A 13,437-nucleotide genomic window follows, 5' to 3' on the forward strand; every position below is an offset into this window, starting at 1 on the left:
ACTTACTTTTTTTTCGTATACTTATTTTTGATATAAAAAACAGCAACAAAATAAAAAAGGCGAAAAAATCATGAAAAACTATTTTGTGCATCTTTAAGTATCAGCTCCAAGGGGCAAAATACTGAAATTAAAAAGTGAGTTTATCACAACAGCAAGTACTCAGGTGTCCGATCTCATACTGTTTATTTTTATCGATTTTAGCCCCCGTATGTATTATTCAGTTGTTACTTTTACTACTTACAAAAAAGCTAAGATTGTTTAAAAGATACATAATTCAAAAGATGTTTGGTCTCTCTGTTAGTTGAACACGCAAAAAATACCTTTAGAGTAACTTCGGCCAATTGACTTTTTGGTAATCTGCAAAACCGTACCATTCAAACTAACCTAGAACTGGCCTGGCCTCAAAGACACAAGTCTGTTGACTTCATGCTCATAACAATATGATAAATTGTAGGGCTGGGACGAGTCCGAGTGCACTCAAAACTTCTATTTGATTTTGCGGATTTGATTACCGGAACTCGAATCATTTTGAAAGATTCGTCAAAAAATTAAATCATTTCTTCAAATTTCGTCAGTAAACGGGCTTTACTCTGTCGGGAATTGACCAAATAAGAAAGCAGCCATTGAATGATGATTTCATTTGCCAGTTTAGTAAAATTAAGATGAGTCGTTTTGTTTGACGTATGTCCCTTAAGTTTCGAATCCTTTGCCTCTGTCTGACTTTTTCTGAATCCGAAAAAAGATAAAAATCAAGGCACTCGCGCTAGTCCATTTTTTACCGGACTCACTCCAACACTAATAAACTACCTTTCAGCAATCTTCTTGGGAGCTTAGATAATAGAAATATGCAGCTTTGTTTCAGCACCAAATTCTCCAACCTTGACAAATAGTAGCACATTTGTTGCGAAATGAAAGCTGCAGATTATCGTTTCGAGACTTCACTTGCTTATTTATTTCTTCTTAGAAATTGTCGCTTTAGAAAAAGAGATCAAAAGAAGATCTTGTTGTACTCTTTGTAAACAACCTCTCCTGTGTAGCCGCTCAAAGCGTTTAATAATTATTACTCTTGATGGCTGTGTTGATAATTATTAGAAGTTTCAAAATGCATGAACCCTGTAATTGAGGGGATAAAAGCTGAAAATAGATTGTCACCAAAAGGTGAGTGGCATTTAACGTTGTACGAACAACGACACATTCAACCCGTTTCTTTCACTAAAAGTTCTTTCGCCATTTGTCGATAATGCCAGGCCGGCTCCGGAGATTTTCCATAATGGAAAAGTGTCAACCTCGCATTTACTTCTCACGGGTTAGCTTTTCAGTTTTGTTCAGTTCGCTTGACTCTTCAAATCTCTTAAATGATTACCTTGTTCCACGTAAGAAAAAGATATACTGTTTTTCAAACCTTGACTTTTGGCCGACCCTTGTTGTATCGAAATGCTTCTTTTTCAGGGCAATCGGTGGTCCACTGGATCAAAATGTGATTTTTTTTTTATAAAACAGCTTTAACCTAGATGTAAATCTATCTTCATAACTAGTCGAACAGGTGCAATGGTACAAAGTGCATAAATAATATTGTGGATTGCTCTATGTAGCCTAAACCATGTCCGTGCCTAAAATCTACTCAAAAAATGAGTAACATTGCTAATTCGTCAGTTTCTTCCACTTCCAATACTCCAAGGCAACCATTAACGTAATTCAATAGCGTGTATTTTCGTGAGGAAGATGAGACAACTGGATAATCTCAAAACTGGAGATAGAAATTATTTGTCTCAAACTGTTTCTTCACCTCAAAGCGACGATCAGGAAGCCCGGCAGAAAATGTGCTAAAATGGAGGACACTATTAATCCCACGAACGGCCACGTTATCGGGAATATTGGAACTTGGCCCTGGTCTTATCAATTGGGGACATTTGGCAAATGATCCAAGAACGAACGGTCTTCCCTCAGGTCGAATAGACCGTGGAACATGGGTCATTTTACCATGAATGCTTCCATCCATTTATGAAAATGAGTAGAGGGTCTTCGTCTTGAAACTCATCATAGGCCATGCACATTTCTCAAGTAGTTTTCTCCGCCCTTGTGCTCTCAAATGTGAAAGTCTAATGAAATTTCGACGTCCCAAGGGTCTCAAGAGCCATTCGTTGACAGACCTACGGAGCTGGGTATTTGGCCAGTTTGGTACTCGGCCCCAATCCTTAACAGATTCATTCCTCACTCTCCAGTGGTTCAAGCACCGTGTCTCCCTCGATCTTGGTCGTGTTCCTGGTCTCCTTAGTCTTCTTCTAGGTCTCCTCCTCCAGCTTCCTCGACCTCGTGGGACCAAGCCAGGCAGGGCCATGTGATGAAGATGATGACGACGATGATCCAGGGCCAAAAAAGGAAAACAACTGATCTGTTCAACCCTCCAAGACCGAACGTACGTACGAACTTACGAACGTATGAGAAAACGGGGGTCGGCCCGTGGTCTCCTTATTGTAATGTGTACTCGTGGAGCATGGATGGAACGTACGCCGAACGATGTTTCCATAAGGGAGGAAAGGGAGGGGGGAGAAGGGAGATCCTTCGACTAACATGTAATAAATCTCGGCTATTCATGGTCTGGCTTTGACACTGCCAAGAGATGGCACAATTCGCCCGGTAGGAAGATGACTCGTTTCATTTGTGGCACAATGATCAATACATTAAAGAGCAATGAGCCTTAGCTATGGCAGTCCAAGCAATATTTCATAAGATGTAAACGTCCCTTGCCACATGAACCACCCGCATAACAAAACGGAATTTTTTAACGTGAGTTCATCTGAGAATAGACTAAAAACATAAGGACCAATATTCTCATGTCAGGTAGAAACTTTGTTGTGTGATTTTCTCTCAAATGCAATAATGAAAATTAGGGAACCTTTGAGATAACTCATAAAGGAGATTTTTTAATTGGTCAATACATTTATGATTGGGACACAAGTTTAAGGGCAGAACAAAACTGCAAGAGAATGTTTCGAGGCCGAAAAGGCCAAATAAAAATACCACCCCAATTTCTGACTGTAGAACAGTTCAAGAACATTTGCCCAAACATCATGATCAGGAACACAGACGTCAATATGTTAATAGTTGAGCGGAATAGCAACCCACCCCCAGCCACCTAGAGGTTTGATCCATCGTTCATACATTGGTATTTGTACCAATCTTCTTGTTTGCGCATGTCTACAATATCTTGCCTTGTTCAATGCAATTGGGAACGAGACGTCCCTGCAGAACTCTGCAGCACCGAATGACAAGTTTCATTTTCATTTTCATCTTCGCAAGTGCTTGCGTTCGAAATTTGAGCTTCGCCAGGCAACAAAAACAAGCCAGTTTCTAGTATTAGGATAGCCAATGACATATTCTGAATCAGACGGGATAGCCGTCCGTGAATGTGGATTCAGCGTTTACAATCTTCGGCGAGTCGGCGAGGCGAATCAAACCAGGGACCTTTCTTACCCTAGGAACTTGCGACTATCAGAACACCACACAATTCAATTTTCAAAACAACTAAAGTCGAAACACATATGCAGCCGACATAATCTTGCCATCTTTGGTGTAAATTTGCGTCGTTGACAGTGCTTCCAGATTTGAGTTTAAACTATAAACCCCAATATCATCATCCTTGATGGTCCCCAATAGTTAATAAGTCAAATGAAGGTGAGGTAAGAGAATTATATCAGCAAAGCACCGCACCGCAAGTTGTGCACCTGCTGCTTGGCCATAAGAAAACAAAACAACCAAAAGTAACAAAAATTTAAAATGCTAAAATTGTGAGAATTTCTTGAGCAAAAGGTACTTTTAATAAAGGTTATAAATTAGATTGGTCTGAACAACATTTTAAAGTCAGGAAGGTTCTTGAGACAACATCTACTACGTGACACATTGAAGATATGCCCGGGTAAGAAGTTCAAGGCTGTTTCTACAATGAAGAACTCCTCAAAATAAAAGTATCCACATTTTTCAGGGAAAAAATGTTGATGGTAAGGTATTTTTGAGAGTAAAATGGAAAGATAATGATAATAAATTTAATAGTTGGGTTTTGCAAGATTACACTCTCATCTTGCAAAATCCAATTATTAAATTTATTATCTTAATCTTGCCATTTTACTTTACATTCAAGGACTAGCTCGGTCTGCCAACTCAAACTCGTTGATAGACAAAATATCATATCAAGATTGAAAGGTAATAAATAGACGAATTATAACCTTTCATTTTAATAGCACTGGGGATTACGTTCCCTGTAGCGGTTAGAAAAACCCATGAAACCAAAAAATAACCTTTTAAAGATTTTTGAATTGATTTCAAACGATTATTAATTTATGGTTTTTGATACTTTGTACCTCTATATTAATTGCAGATCGTTTTACAATGACTTTCTACCAATGTGGGCCAATCCTATTAGCCTTACTACCGAAGTGGGCCGAATCCAGCAACCGGCACAGATAATTTAGTTGTACTTGGAAAATTCCTCGATTCTAATCTGCTTTGCATGAGTTCTCGGCATTAGTTCAAAATTCGTTGTTGAATTCTTCTGATATTCTGGCGTAAAGCAACTCGCAAGTTGTTCTGAACATTTTACCCACATGACTGCTCCATCGTGAAATTGTCTGTCAATCAAAAAACTTTGGAAACATACCTACTTTGTGAATTTCGATTTGTCTCTCGAGTTAGACATGTGATGGTCATTTGTTGACTTAGCCCCCCCCTCCCCCCTATCCACTAAAGTGGTTGAATTGCTCCCAAAAGCTCCCTTTATATTCTACTTTCTTTCGAAATCAACCACTTTCTAAATAAAATTTGGCTCAATCATTTGCTGTGTAGGATATACTGTATAATTGGTTGACTCCAAGTAATGCAGGTCAAGGAAACCTGATAAAAAGTGTTATGCGTTAATCCCTACCAAGAGGCCCGCCCAGGTCTCCTCGACCAATTAAAGAATTAGCCTCCATATCAGTCATGTGAGCCCAAATTAGAGGTCAGAACTCAGACTTAACCATGAGGCCGGAAATACCAGTAATTTGGTCATGCAGTATACTGCTAGCAAATGGTATGAAGGCAAGAGGGGCACTACCGTTAAAGGGCATGAGATTGATGTCCATAATCAAGAGGGAAGTGTCCGACAATCATACCAATTTTCTCTTTGTAGTACCATAACTTTTTAACTTCGCTTCACTCAATCCGTAGTAAGCGAGTACGTACGGTAGAAATGCGAGTTGCCTATGGAACTCACTCAAACTTTGCTCACCATACGTTCTAGATATCCGTCAAGTACAAAAATACTCAATACGAATACGTGCGTGCACATCTTGATGACAATAAATAAGCATACAAATACTGTTCACACTTGAGACCACGAAGGTTCTGTTTAGCTCAATCAAAAAAAGAAAGAGTCAAATGGTTTAGGCAACAAACCACTCGGTGTTTCGTCTAAACGTTGAAGATTGCTCAAGCAAAGAATACTGAAGAGGCTCTCATTTTCCTTCGCTCCCTATCGAGAAGAACAGGATGCCCTCCTATGTTAATTGTCTGGGCATTTGTAAGTCCATATCATTTTCTGGGAAGCGGAATAAATTACGTGGCTCCACGAATATATTTTGTAAGGTCGACATCACGAGGCCATCTGGTACCAGACATTGTACATGCAGAAGTAACAAGACGCGTTTGGCCAAAGACCGAGCCTTGAAGACGTACAGTACAGAGAAGAAACGATTAATGGAACCTTCTTACACTTCCACTTGACTTTGGATCAGTGGGAGCTTTCTCCAAGCACGGCACATTTAAATACGTTTCTTGAGAAATTAAAACAAAGGAGAATGAGTAACTCTGGATCCCGGGCCGTAGATATTCAGAATTTCAGGGAACATGACTTAACCATTCATCCGATTTTGTCATATAGGTAGTGCTTTAAGACACTTGAACTTGATAAAAAATGTAAGATGTATTACAGCGATTACATCTGGCCTTTTTTCCATGGCAAACAAGATGCAGAGAATCAAAAACTTTAGTTCAACTTTTTCGTTTTCAAAACATTTCACCTCATCATTCAATTCTATTTAAGTCCTAAATGAACTCAATTTGTCTTTCTTTGCGACATTTATCCGGGTTATTAATGTGATTTTTCCCAAGGACAATTGTCTCTCAATTGGGGTCCCTTCAATGACCTCTGAAGTATCCCGGAACATGTACATGATGGAGGGAAGAATGAGTAAGAAGGTCTTGCGGTCAAAGAAAGTCATGGACAGGAAAAGGCCATTTTTCTCTTTACATTCGAACACCTTTTTGACCTTGTCCTAAAGCGAGTCAGACCACATGGTAAACCTTCAATTCCTTTAGGTTGACTAACTCTTCCCAAGAGGAACGCCAAAACGCCGTTGATGATCTGGTGATCAGTTATTGAACATTGTGACACCATTTCATTGGGAGGGAGGGGAAAAAAATAGCTCCACTAAAGGTCCAAGTTGAAATGAAGACACTACCTTCGTTTAAGGGTCACTCGCTCGTTATACCGCTCCTTTGGTCGCTTACTTCTGAGAACTGCGAAAGACCCAAGGCTGTACAAACCAACCAGACCATCTTCATGGACTGTGTTCGTTCTTACTTTCTTTGGTTGGTTGGTTGGTTGGTTGGTTTGGTTTGACTTCCGAGAGCTTGTTTGTTAGCTGAGCGCTCTTCCTGCGTTTGAACGCCGATCAAATGACAGGAAACCGTCGCTCCTTCTTCTGCTGCTGTTGCGATTGCTAGTACCAAAGGAGAAGAAGAAGAAGAAGAAGAAGACAAAGATTGAAGAAGACGAAGACGAGAGACCTTTCCATCGTGAAAGACGGCCTTTCCCCTGGACCAAGTTCGGTGTGTGTGATGTCTGCGCCTGTAGGTTTCCAACCTTGTATGGCATGAGAGACCATACACTCAGTTGCTTGCCAAAAAGATCAGTTAGAACAACGTGCTTAACTGTACATGTTTCTGGCGAGCCAATCTGTGAGAAGATCCACATTGCATTCAATCAAATCAAGACGGAGCACTCAAAGAACAAACAAAGAAAAAAAGAGAAAGACACACACACACACACACTCGCACACACGAATCACAATAAGTTTTCGGGTGGACACTATGATCGAGTCAATCAGTGGTGTTTGAGTGCATGCCTGCTTGTGACGTGTGATTATTAGATGAGTAGGATCATGGAAGTAACCCAGGAACCCAGGAGTTAGATCAACACAATGTTGACCCTGTGCTTATGTTTGGTCTTCCTTGGATATATGTTGGAAGGTAAGGCTCAAAAGAGATATTGCGACACTCGAAATATTGGACATATACGTCTGAATTTATGGCACACGCGTGCACTTGGAGGACGGGTGATATCGAAAAGTATCTTGCTGCATGGGCTTTAGGGGAAAATTCAGTCCTTGGCCGTCCGTATACCAAAAATAAGCCGATTCAGCAAAGTGGTTTTCTGTCACATTAAATTGGTCTTTGTGGGAGCATCATTGAGAATTGAGATCGAACCAATGGAACCAAAACGATGGCTGCTTTGGAACAATCTCGGAACTTTCAATATTGGCCAAGAAAGGCACCATAGTTTTGACCTTTCCTCCTGTGAAAGTGCAATACGATATTTTGTGACAGACGGATGACAATCAAGCCCAAAGTATTTGCCGCATTCAGTCTTGTTTGAATGACTTCAACTGTGGGAATGTCCCGTTTTATGCAATAAGGCAGAACCTTACGCTTCGAAAAAGGAGTGTTTCATCATTCGGCTTGTTGTTTACATTTGATTTTCTATTGTGGACCTGATTTAATTGAAAACTCAGTTTTCAATCTCCACTTTTGAAAGAGGCCGTCCGACCCTCTGCTCGTAATGGATAGAATGAATAGGCAGTCCCTATTTGGAAATCTTTTCTTTACAAATCCCTCGCCCCACAAGGTCTTCTTACCCTCATACGTACTCCCAACCTACGGTAGTCACCCTTTGCGGATTCATTGTACCCTGTTGTAGGCAAGATAAAGAGGATCTTTCTTTGGTACAACTTCGAGTCGCAACGCGACCTGTCAGCCCAAGCTACTTTCCAGGAACATGTTCGCCAATGAGTTCGTATCTTGTACGAGTAGGTACTATCTAGTAGTCTAACGAGACCAACGAGTCAAACGCAAAAGACGAACAGGGAAGAATCCCTTTCCTTCCTTCCTTCCTTCTTTCCTTCGTTCCTTCGTTCCTTCGTTCCTTCGTTCATTCGTTCTTTCCCTCGCCTTCTTTCATCGACCAGTTTGCATTCACAGCCTTTTCAACACACTTTTCGGTTTTCACCTCAATTGGACGAACCTTAATCCCTCTTGGGTTCAGAAACAGGAAAATCGTCCCTTTCGTCAAGGTTCTGTTACCTTCGCTTTTCTGATTATTCGACTTGGCATGTGTACGTAGATCCTGATCCTCGAATGAGTGAAGGGTGATTTTGTAAAAGCAATCCATATTTTTCCTAGTTACTGTATGCATGATTGTCTAGTGCTGGAGAGTCACATTAGGCCAATTCATGGCACGATTGCCATACCAGTTTTTTAAACGTGATTTTGGACAGGAATTCAAGTAGTGTTTCCATGCTGGCCGTGATCTGGCAGAATTAAGGTAGAGGAGGAGGGGATCGTGCTCAACTCTGACAAAGAATGCGAGTGAGCGAGTGAGCGAGGGTCCTCGTGTTAGTGTGCTGGTTGGAGTGCTCACTGAACTATTGGACATGTGTGTAACTATGTATGCAATAGGTCGACATGAACGATCTGGAACGAAAGCAATTGAAGAAAGAGGGATCAAAACCTAATCTTCTTGGCCCCGGATGGAACAAGCGTTCTCAGTTGGAGAGCCTTCCAATAGTCTTTCACCCTCTGTACAATCGTTCCACATTTATTGTCACAAAGAGTTGGGATTGGTAGTCTCACGTAGCTGCATGTAGAGCATTATAGTTGTTCCCTCGTGATTGGTGAAAGTGGAACGAGGCTCGAGCACCACTGGAGCGTTTCGGATGCCTGATAAAAAAGAGAGCCGCTTTCAACGAGATTATGTAATCTTAATGCATGATCCAACTCTTAAGTCAAGATGCGTATAAGCGAGCTTAATAACTAGGAATCCTCCAGATTACAGTCTGACCATGTTAATTAATTTTGGGAACGCCCTCTGAATTGACTCACTCAAGTCACAGCCTTAGTTTTCCTGAGAGTGATCCAACGCAACTCTTTGTCTCTTTTGAGGGCCTTGTCTGTCATTCATGATCTGTCCAAGTCAACCAGAGTTAAAGATGGAGCCCTTGACACGAACCGAGCATGGGCATCACTCAGACCCATTATCATTGAGTGTTAGTTAGAACCAAATACTCCTCGAGCACATCTTAGTATTCTCCCTTTACGGTCCTTTCAGTATCTTGTACTCATCGTGTAGCAACTCTAACTTGCTTGGCTGTTAATGCCATGGGATCTGATTGGGAGTTGGATAAGAGTTGAGAAGAAGTTCCACCCTGCCAGAATGAATGCTGTCCCAATGACTTCCATTTCTTTCAGCATCTCTTGGAACACATTCGGGCAAAAAGTCTCATTTACAGTTTTGGGGTTCTCTAATGAAACTACCAAAACATTCGCTTCATCAAACTTTGAAGTTAACAAACATTCAATGCTTGCTCAAAAACGAGCGTGTTTTGCTATTGTAATGAGTGGACGAATATATCTAGAGTTTCTTTTGTGTTGTATGTATTTATTGATAGGCTTTCTTCTAATCGTTTAACAAAAACCTCTTCTAATCGTACAACAAAAACCAGCGAGAATACTTCCCTCAATGTACTGCTCATAGTGCACACCTTGAAAACGACAACATCGTCTCAGTTTCTTTTGCATATATAGTGAGGTAGTACTTAGACCCTGGGGATTTGTGTCCATTGTTAGTTTCAGAGCTCTTCCATTCCTTAATTGCTATGAAGGCTGGAACCTTCATCTCTTATTGCTCGAGTCGAGAAACCGACAAGAGAAGATGTTTTTCGAGCCAAATTCGAACAAAGACAAATCCATGGGACGTGTTGACCTAATACGGAACGAAGAGGTTAAAAAAAAAGGTGCTTAAAGGTCAAATTCCACCTCCTCGATAGGACCTGTCCTGACACGGAGCCAAGAAATGAGACTGATGAGTGCAAAAAGTAGTGGACGGTTCTTATTGTAGGCGAGCGATCCAGAGACATGGCTCTCTTTTGAAGTTGTCGGATTGTTCGTGATAATCTGACTTGAAGGTAGCTACCGCAATGCTCTTAAGACACACCGGTCATGGTTGAGCCATGAAGATGTCATCTTTCAGCATGCGAAGTGGGTCAAAACAGAAGCCCTTGGTTGAAAGGGAAATAAAGAAACCTCTCCCCATGCACCCGATGACCATTGACCATATGAGTTGTTCTTTTTCCTGCCTGTTTTCTCTCTTTTCTTCGATTGTCGTCCATGTTATCGCTTCCAATTTCTGCCATCTCTCTGGTCGGATCAATGGCCAGGGCAGGAAAGAATGGGCGAACCAGATTCCTTTCAGGGTTCCAACAGCGATGGAGTTCTTGATATATATGGCCCCATTTTTGGACCGCGTTTCGCTAATGGCTCCTGTCACACTCCTCACAACAACAAGAGGAGCCCACTACCACCCTGATCTTTTGATCACTCCATCCTCAGTTGGGCAAGGTGGTACTCTCCCAACGAAATGTTCTGGCGTACAACGCTTCGCGTGCTCAAATTCTACAATACCCAGTCTTGTTAGTTCTTCTTTCTTCGCATACTGGTTTTCCTACCTCTTCTGGGGACGCTCAAGCTGCCTCCTTTAGACGAAGTCAAAAAGGATGCCAAAACGGGAACCAGATCAGAGCTAGCTGGCTAGCTGGCTGACTAGTTGGCTGACTAGCTGGTTTGCTGGTTTTGATCCTCCCCTATTCGAAAACCTCGTCCAGTGTAGGAGGACTCTTTCCGTTAGACATGGAAGTTTGGCGACGGCCTCGTCTTGCAGACAAATCTGCGCACTCCCCTCCAACCTCCACTCGATCTACTGGGCTTCTCGTTCAGCCCGCACGCTGCATACGTACAGTATGTGTGTGTGAACTGTGTATGGCTCCATTCTCGAAATAGTTTTACAGATGCTCACCGGACGCGAGTTCCGTGAGCTCCTGTTCCTTTTTGGCCACGTCCGAGGAATCTCGCCGAAAGTGCGGTTAACGACAAAAGAAAGACCCTAATGAAAAAGATTTATGGTCTACTTTCCGTTTGGCCCACCCTTTGCCTAGGGATCTGCTGAAGCGCTACTTAGCGTTTGATGAAGGCTATATTCCGGCTAGAGCGGTAGAGGATATGGAGAGACTTGCCGACGACGAACAGGTTGAATCGGCTGTTTTCATCGCTCTTGATGAAGTATAGCTAGTATCTCTGCAGTGTGCATTGAACAAGAACTTGAACAAAAACTGGCCCAACGGTGAAATCCCACAATCAAATGTGACGTTTCAGGGGTAACTTCGACGTTTCCCTTGGTCGGAGATGAAATGATGTTCCCAGCCATTTTCACTTGATTCCTTGGAATCGTCGGAGAGAACTATTTAACGAGGTCCATTGAATTCAAGGTTGAGCTAAATGCAAATGAATTCAAATGCTATGGTTTAGTTTTGAAGAACACGAGGAAAGTCTGGCTGATCAGATTTACTGTCAAATTTCTTCTCCAGAATTAATGGTGACAACTTTGCTCACCACCCAAAGAGGAATAAATCAACCGCGTGTCATTCGCACTGTTAGTAATCACGACATTGGGTATAGAAAAAAAGCTTCTTCTCGTAAACTCTACCTCATTTTAACTCCTTTGTGTGTGTAGTAGACATACGCTACGAACAAGATTATTTGGATCCCTGAAAGTGGAACACATAGCTAACAGCATATTGAGAAGTTTTCACATTAAATTCTAAGCCAGCAGGATACCAAGCGAATGAAGAGAGCCTTTCGTCGTCTTTACGACCATTCAAATAGGAATAGTTGAATGACTTCGATGCTCAATTAAGAGCATCTTCCCTTACGACTTAATCGACGCAACTTCACTTCATAGGTTGTTTGCGTTTAGTAACGAATGGTGCAACAACGTAACATTGAAGCATTCCAAATCGTTTGATCATGGAGACAAAAAAAATGCATAAACACTATTAACTCCATTTTTTTCGTAAATCGCAAGCAACTAGAATGAAACGAGCCAAGGAAGAAGTACATGTAGAGAGAAGGAGGAGGAAAAGGAGAAAGCGGAGGAAGAGGAGAAGAAGAGGATGACTTTTAGAGCCTTAAAAGCCATAACGTAAGTGAGCAAAAAACCTCGAATTTGCCATCCTTTATCCGACGGACCATCTGCTCGGTACTACCATCACCACAACTAACACCACCAACATTACCAAAGACGACAACGACGGTGCTAGAACCCATGGGCCCACAAGCCACAACAAAGATCTAAATCTCAAAGATGGAGGGAACAGAATTTCACCACCACAATCACACAACCTAATCTGGAACAGCCTTTTGAACCTAGGAACAGTACTGCTCTGTGGCATCTTGAGATCTCCATGTTTGTTCGCTTGGGCTGAGGATAACCATCGCCAACTAAAAGGCCACTTCCAAACACATGCTTTCGATGAGAAGATTTATTTTCGAAGGCTGGAAAACGACCCCAATGTCGGGTCTAATATTTCAAGGCAAACAAATACTTTTTTGTAGGGGCAAACAAGCCCCAGGGCAAAAGGCAGACAGAAGGAAAAGGGCACAAATCAGAGCAGGAAGGGCCGCTAGCGTCTCGATGGCTCAGTGGCTCAGTGACTCAGTGACTTGGCCGCTTTCAAAGTCAAGTAGTCGAACCTCGTTCCATTTCTGCCATCCCAGCATGGATCCTCGGAAATTCAAGTGGGCTGGGAGTGTTCATATGGAACATTGCACAAAGAAAGTATCATCCTGAGTCTGAGATGAGGTTCATGCCAGAACAATGCCATTCTCAGAATCATTTCATGTGTAAAGAACCGAAAAGGCCACAATCCTGGAAGTTCAAAACCTCAGAAGTTTCAACCTTATCCATGGATTTCGTGGCATGGTAACAAACTGATCTACAATCGGTAAGGGTTTTCCTCAGCGTGATCTCCTTACCAGGGAAAACAATGAAAGGTGCGATCTTGCTTGACATTGAAGTTTGTCTACTTGAAATGTGAAAGCTTTTCTTCATCGCCATTCGCACAATGAAGGAGAATGCATGGGACCTGGTACAAGAGTACGTCGTAAAGATATTAAGAACATTCGATCCTACCAGCTTCTTTTCTTCCCACCAAAAATCTTCTTTGTGCGAATAAAAAGGGATGATCGTCGCTGGAGTGGCGTCGCATCATCCAGTTTTACACGCGAATTTAGATA

At 41.8% G+C, this 13,437-nt stretch overlaps 1 protein-coding gene across 1 annotated transcript in view; it reads left to right on the plus strand.

The window, feature by feature from the left end:
- Positions 1-6,652: 6,652 nt before the first annotated feature.
- The window catches only part of LOC131883645 (uncharacterized), a 20,806-nt gene continuing 14,021 nt past the window's right edge, over positions 6,653-13,437 (plus strand). Inside the window, exon 1 of the mRNA XM_059231157.1 lies at positions 6,653-7,284. Coding sequence (XP_059087140.1) covers positions 7,236-7,284 — 49 coding nt within the window. The 5' untranslated portion in view covers positions 6,653-7,235. The remainder of the gene's footprint in view (positions 7,285-13,437) is intronic.

The sequence above is a fragment of the Tigriopus californicus genome, chromosome 7 (assembly GCF_007210705.1).
Source record: "Tigriopus californicus strain San Diego chromosome 7, Tcal_SD_v2.1, whole genome shotgun sequence".
Lineage (NCBI taxonomy): Eukaryota > Metazoa > Arthropoda > Copepoda > Harpacticoida > Harpacticidae > Tigriopus > Tigriopus californicus.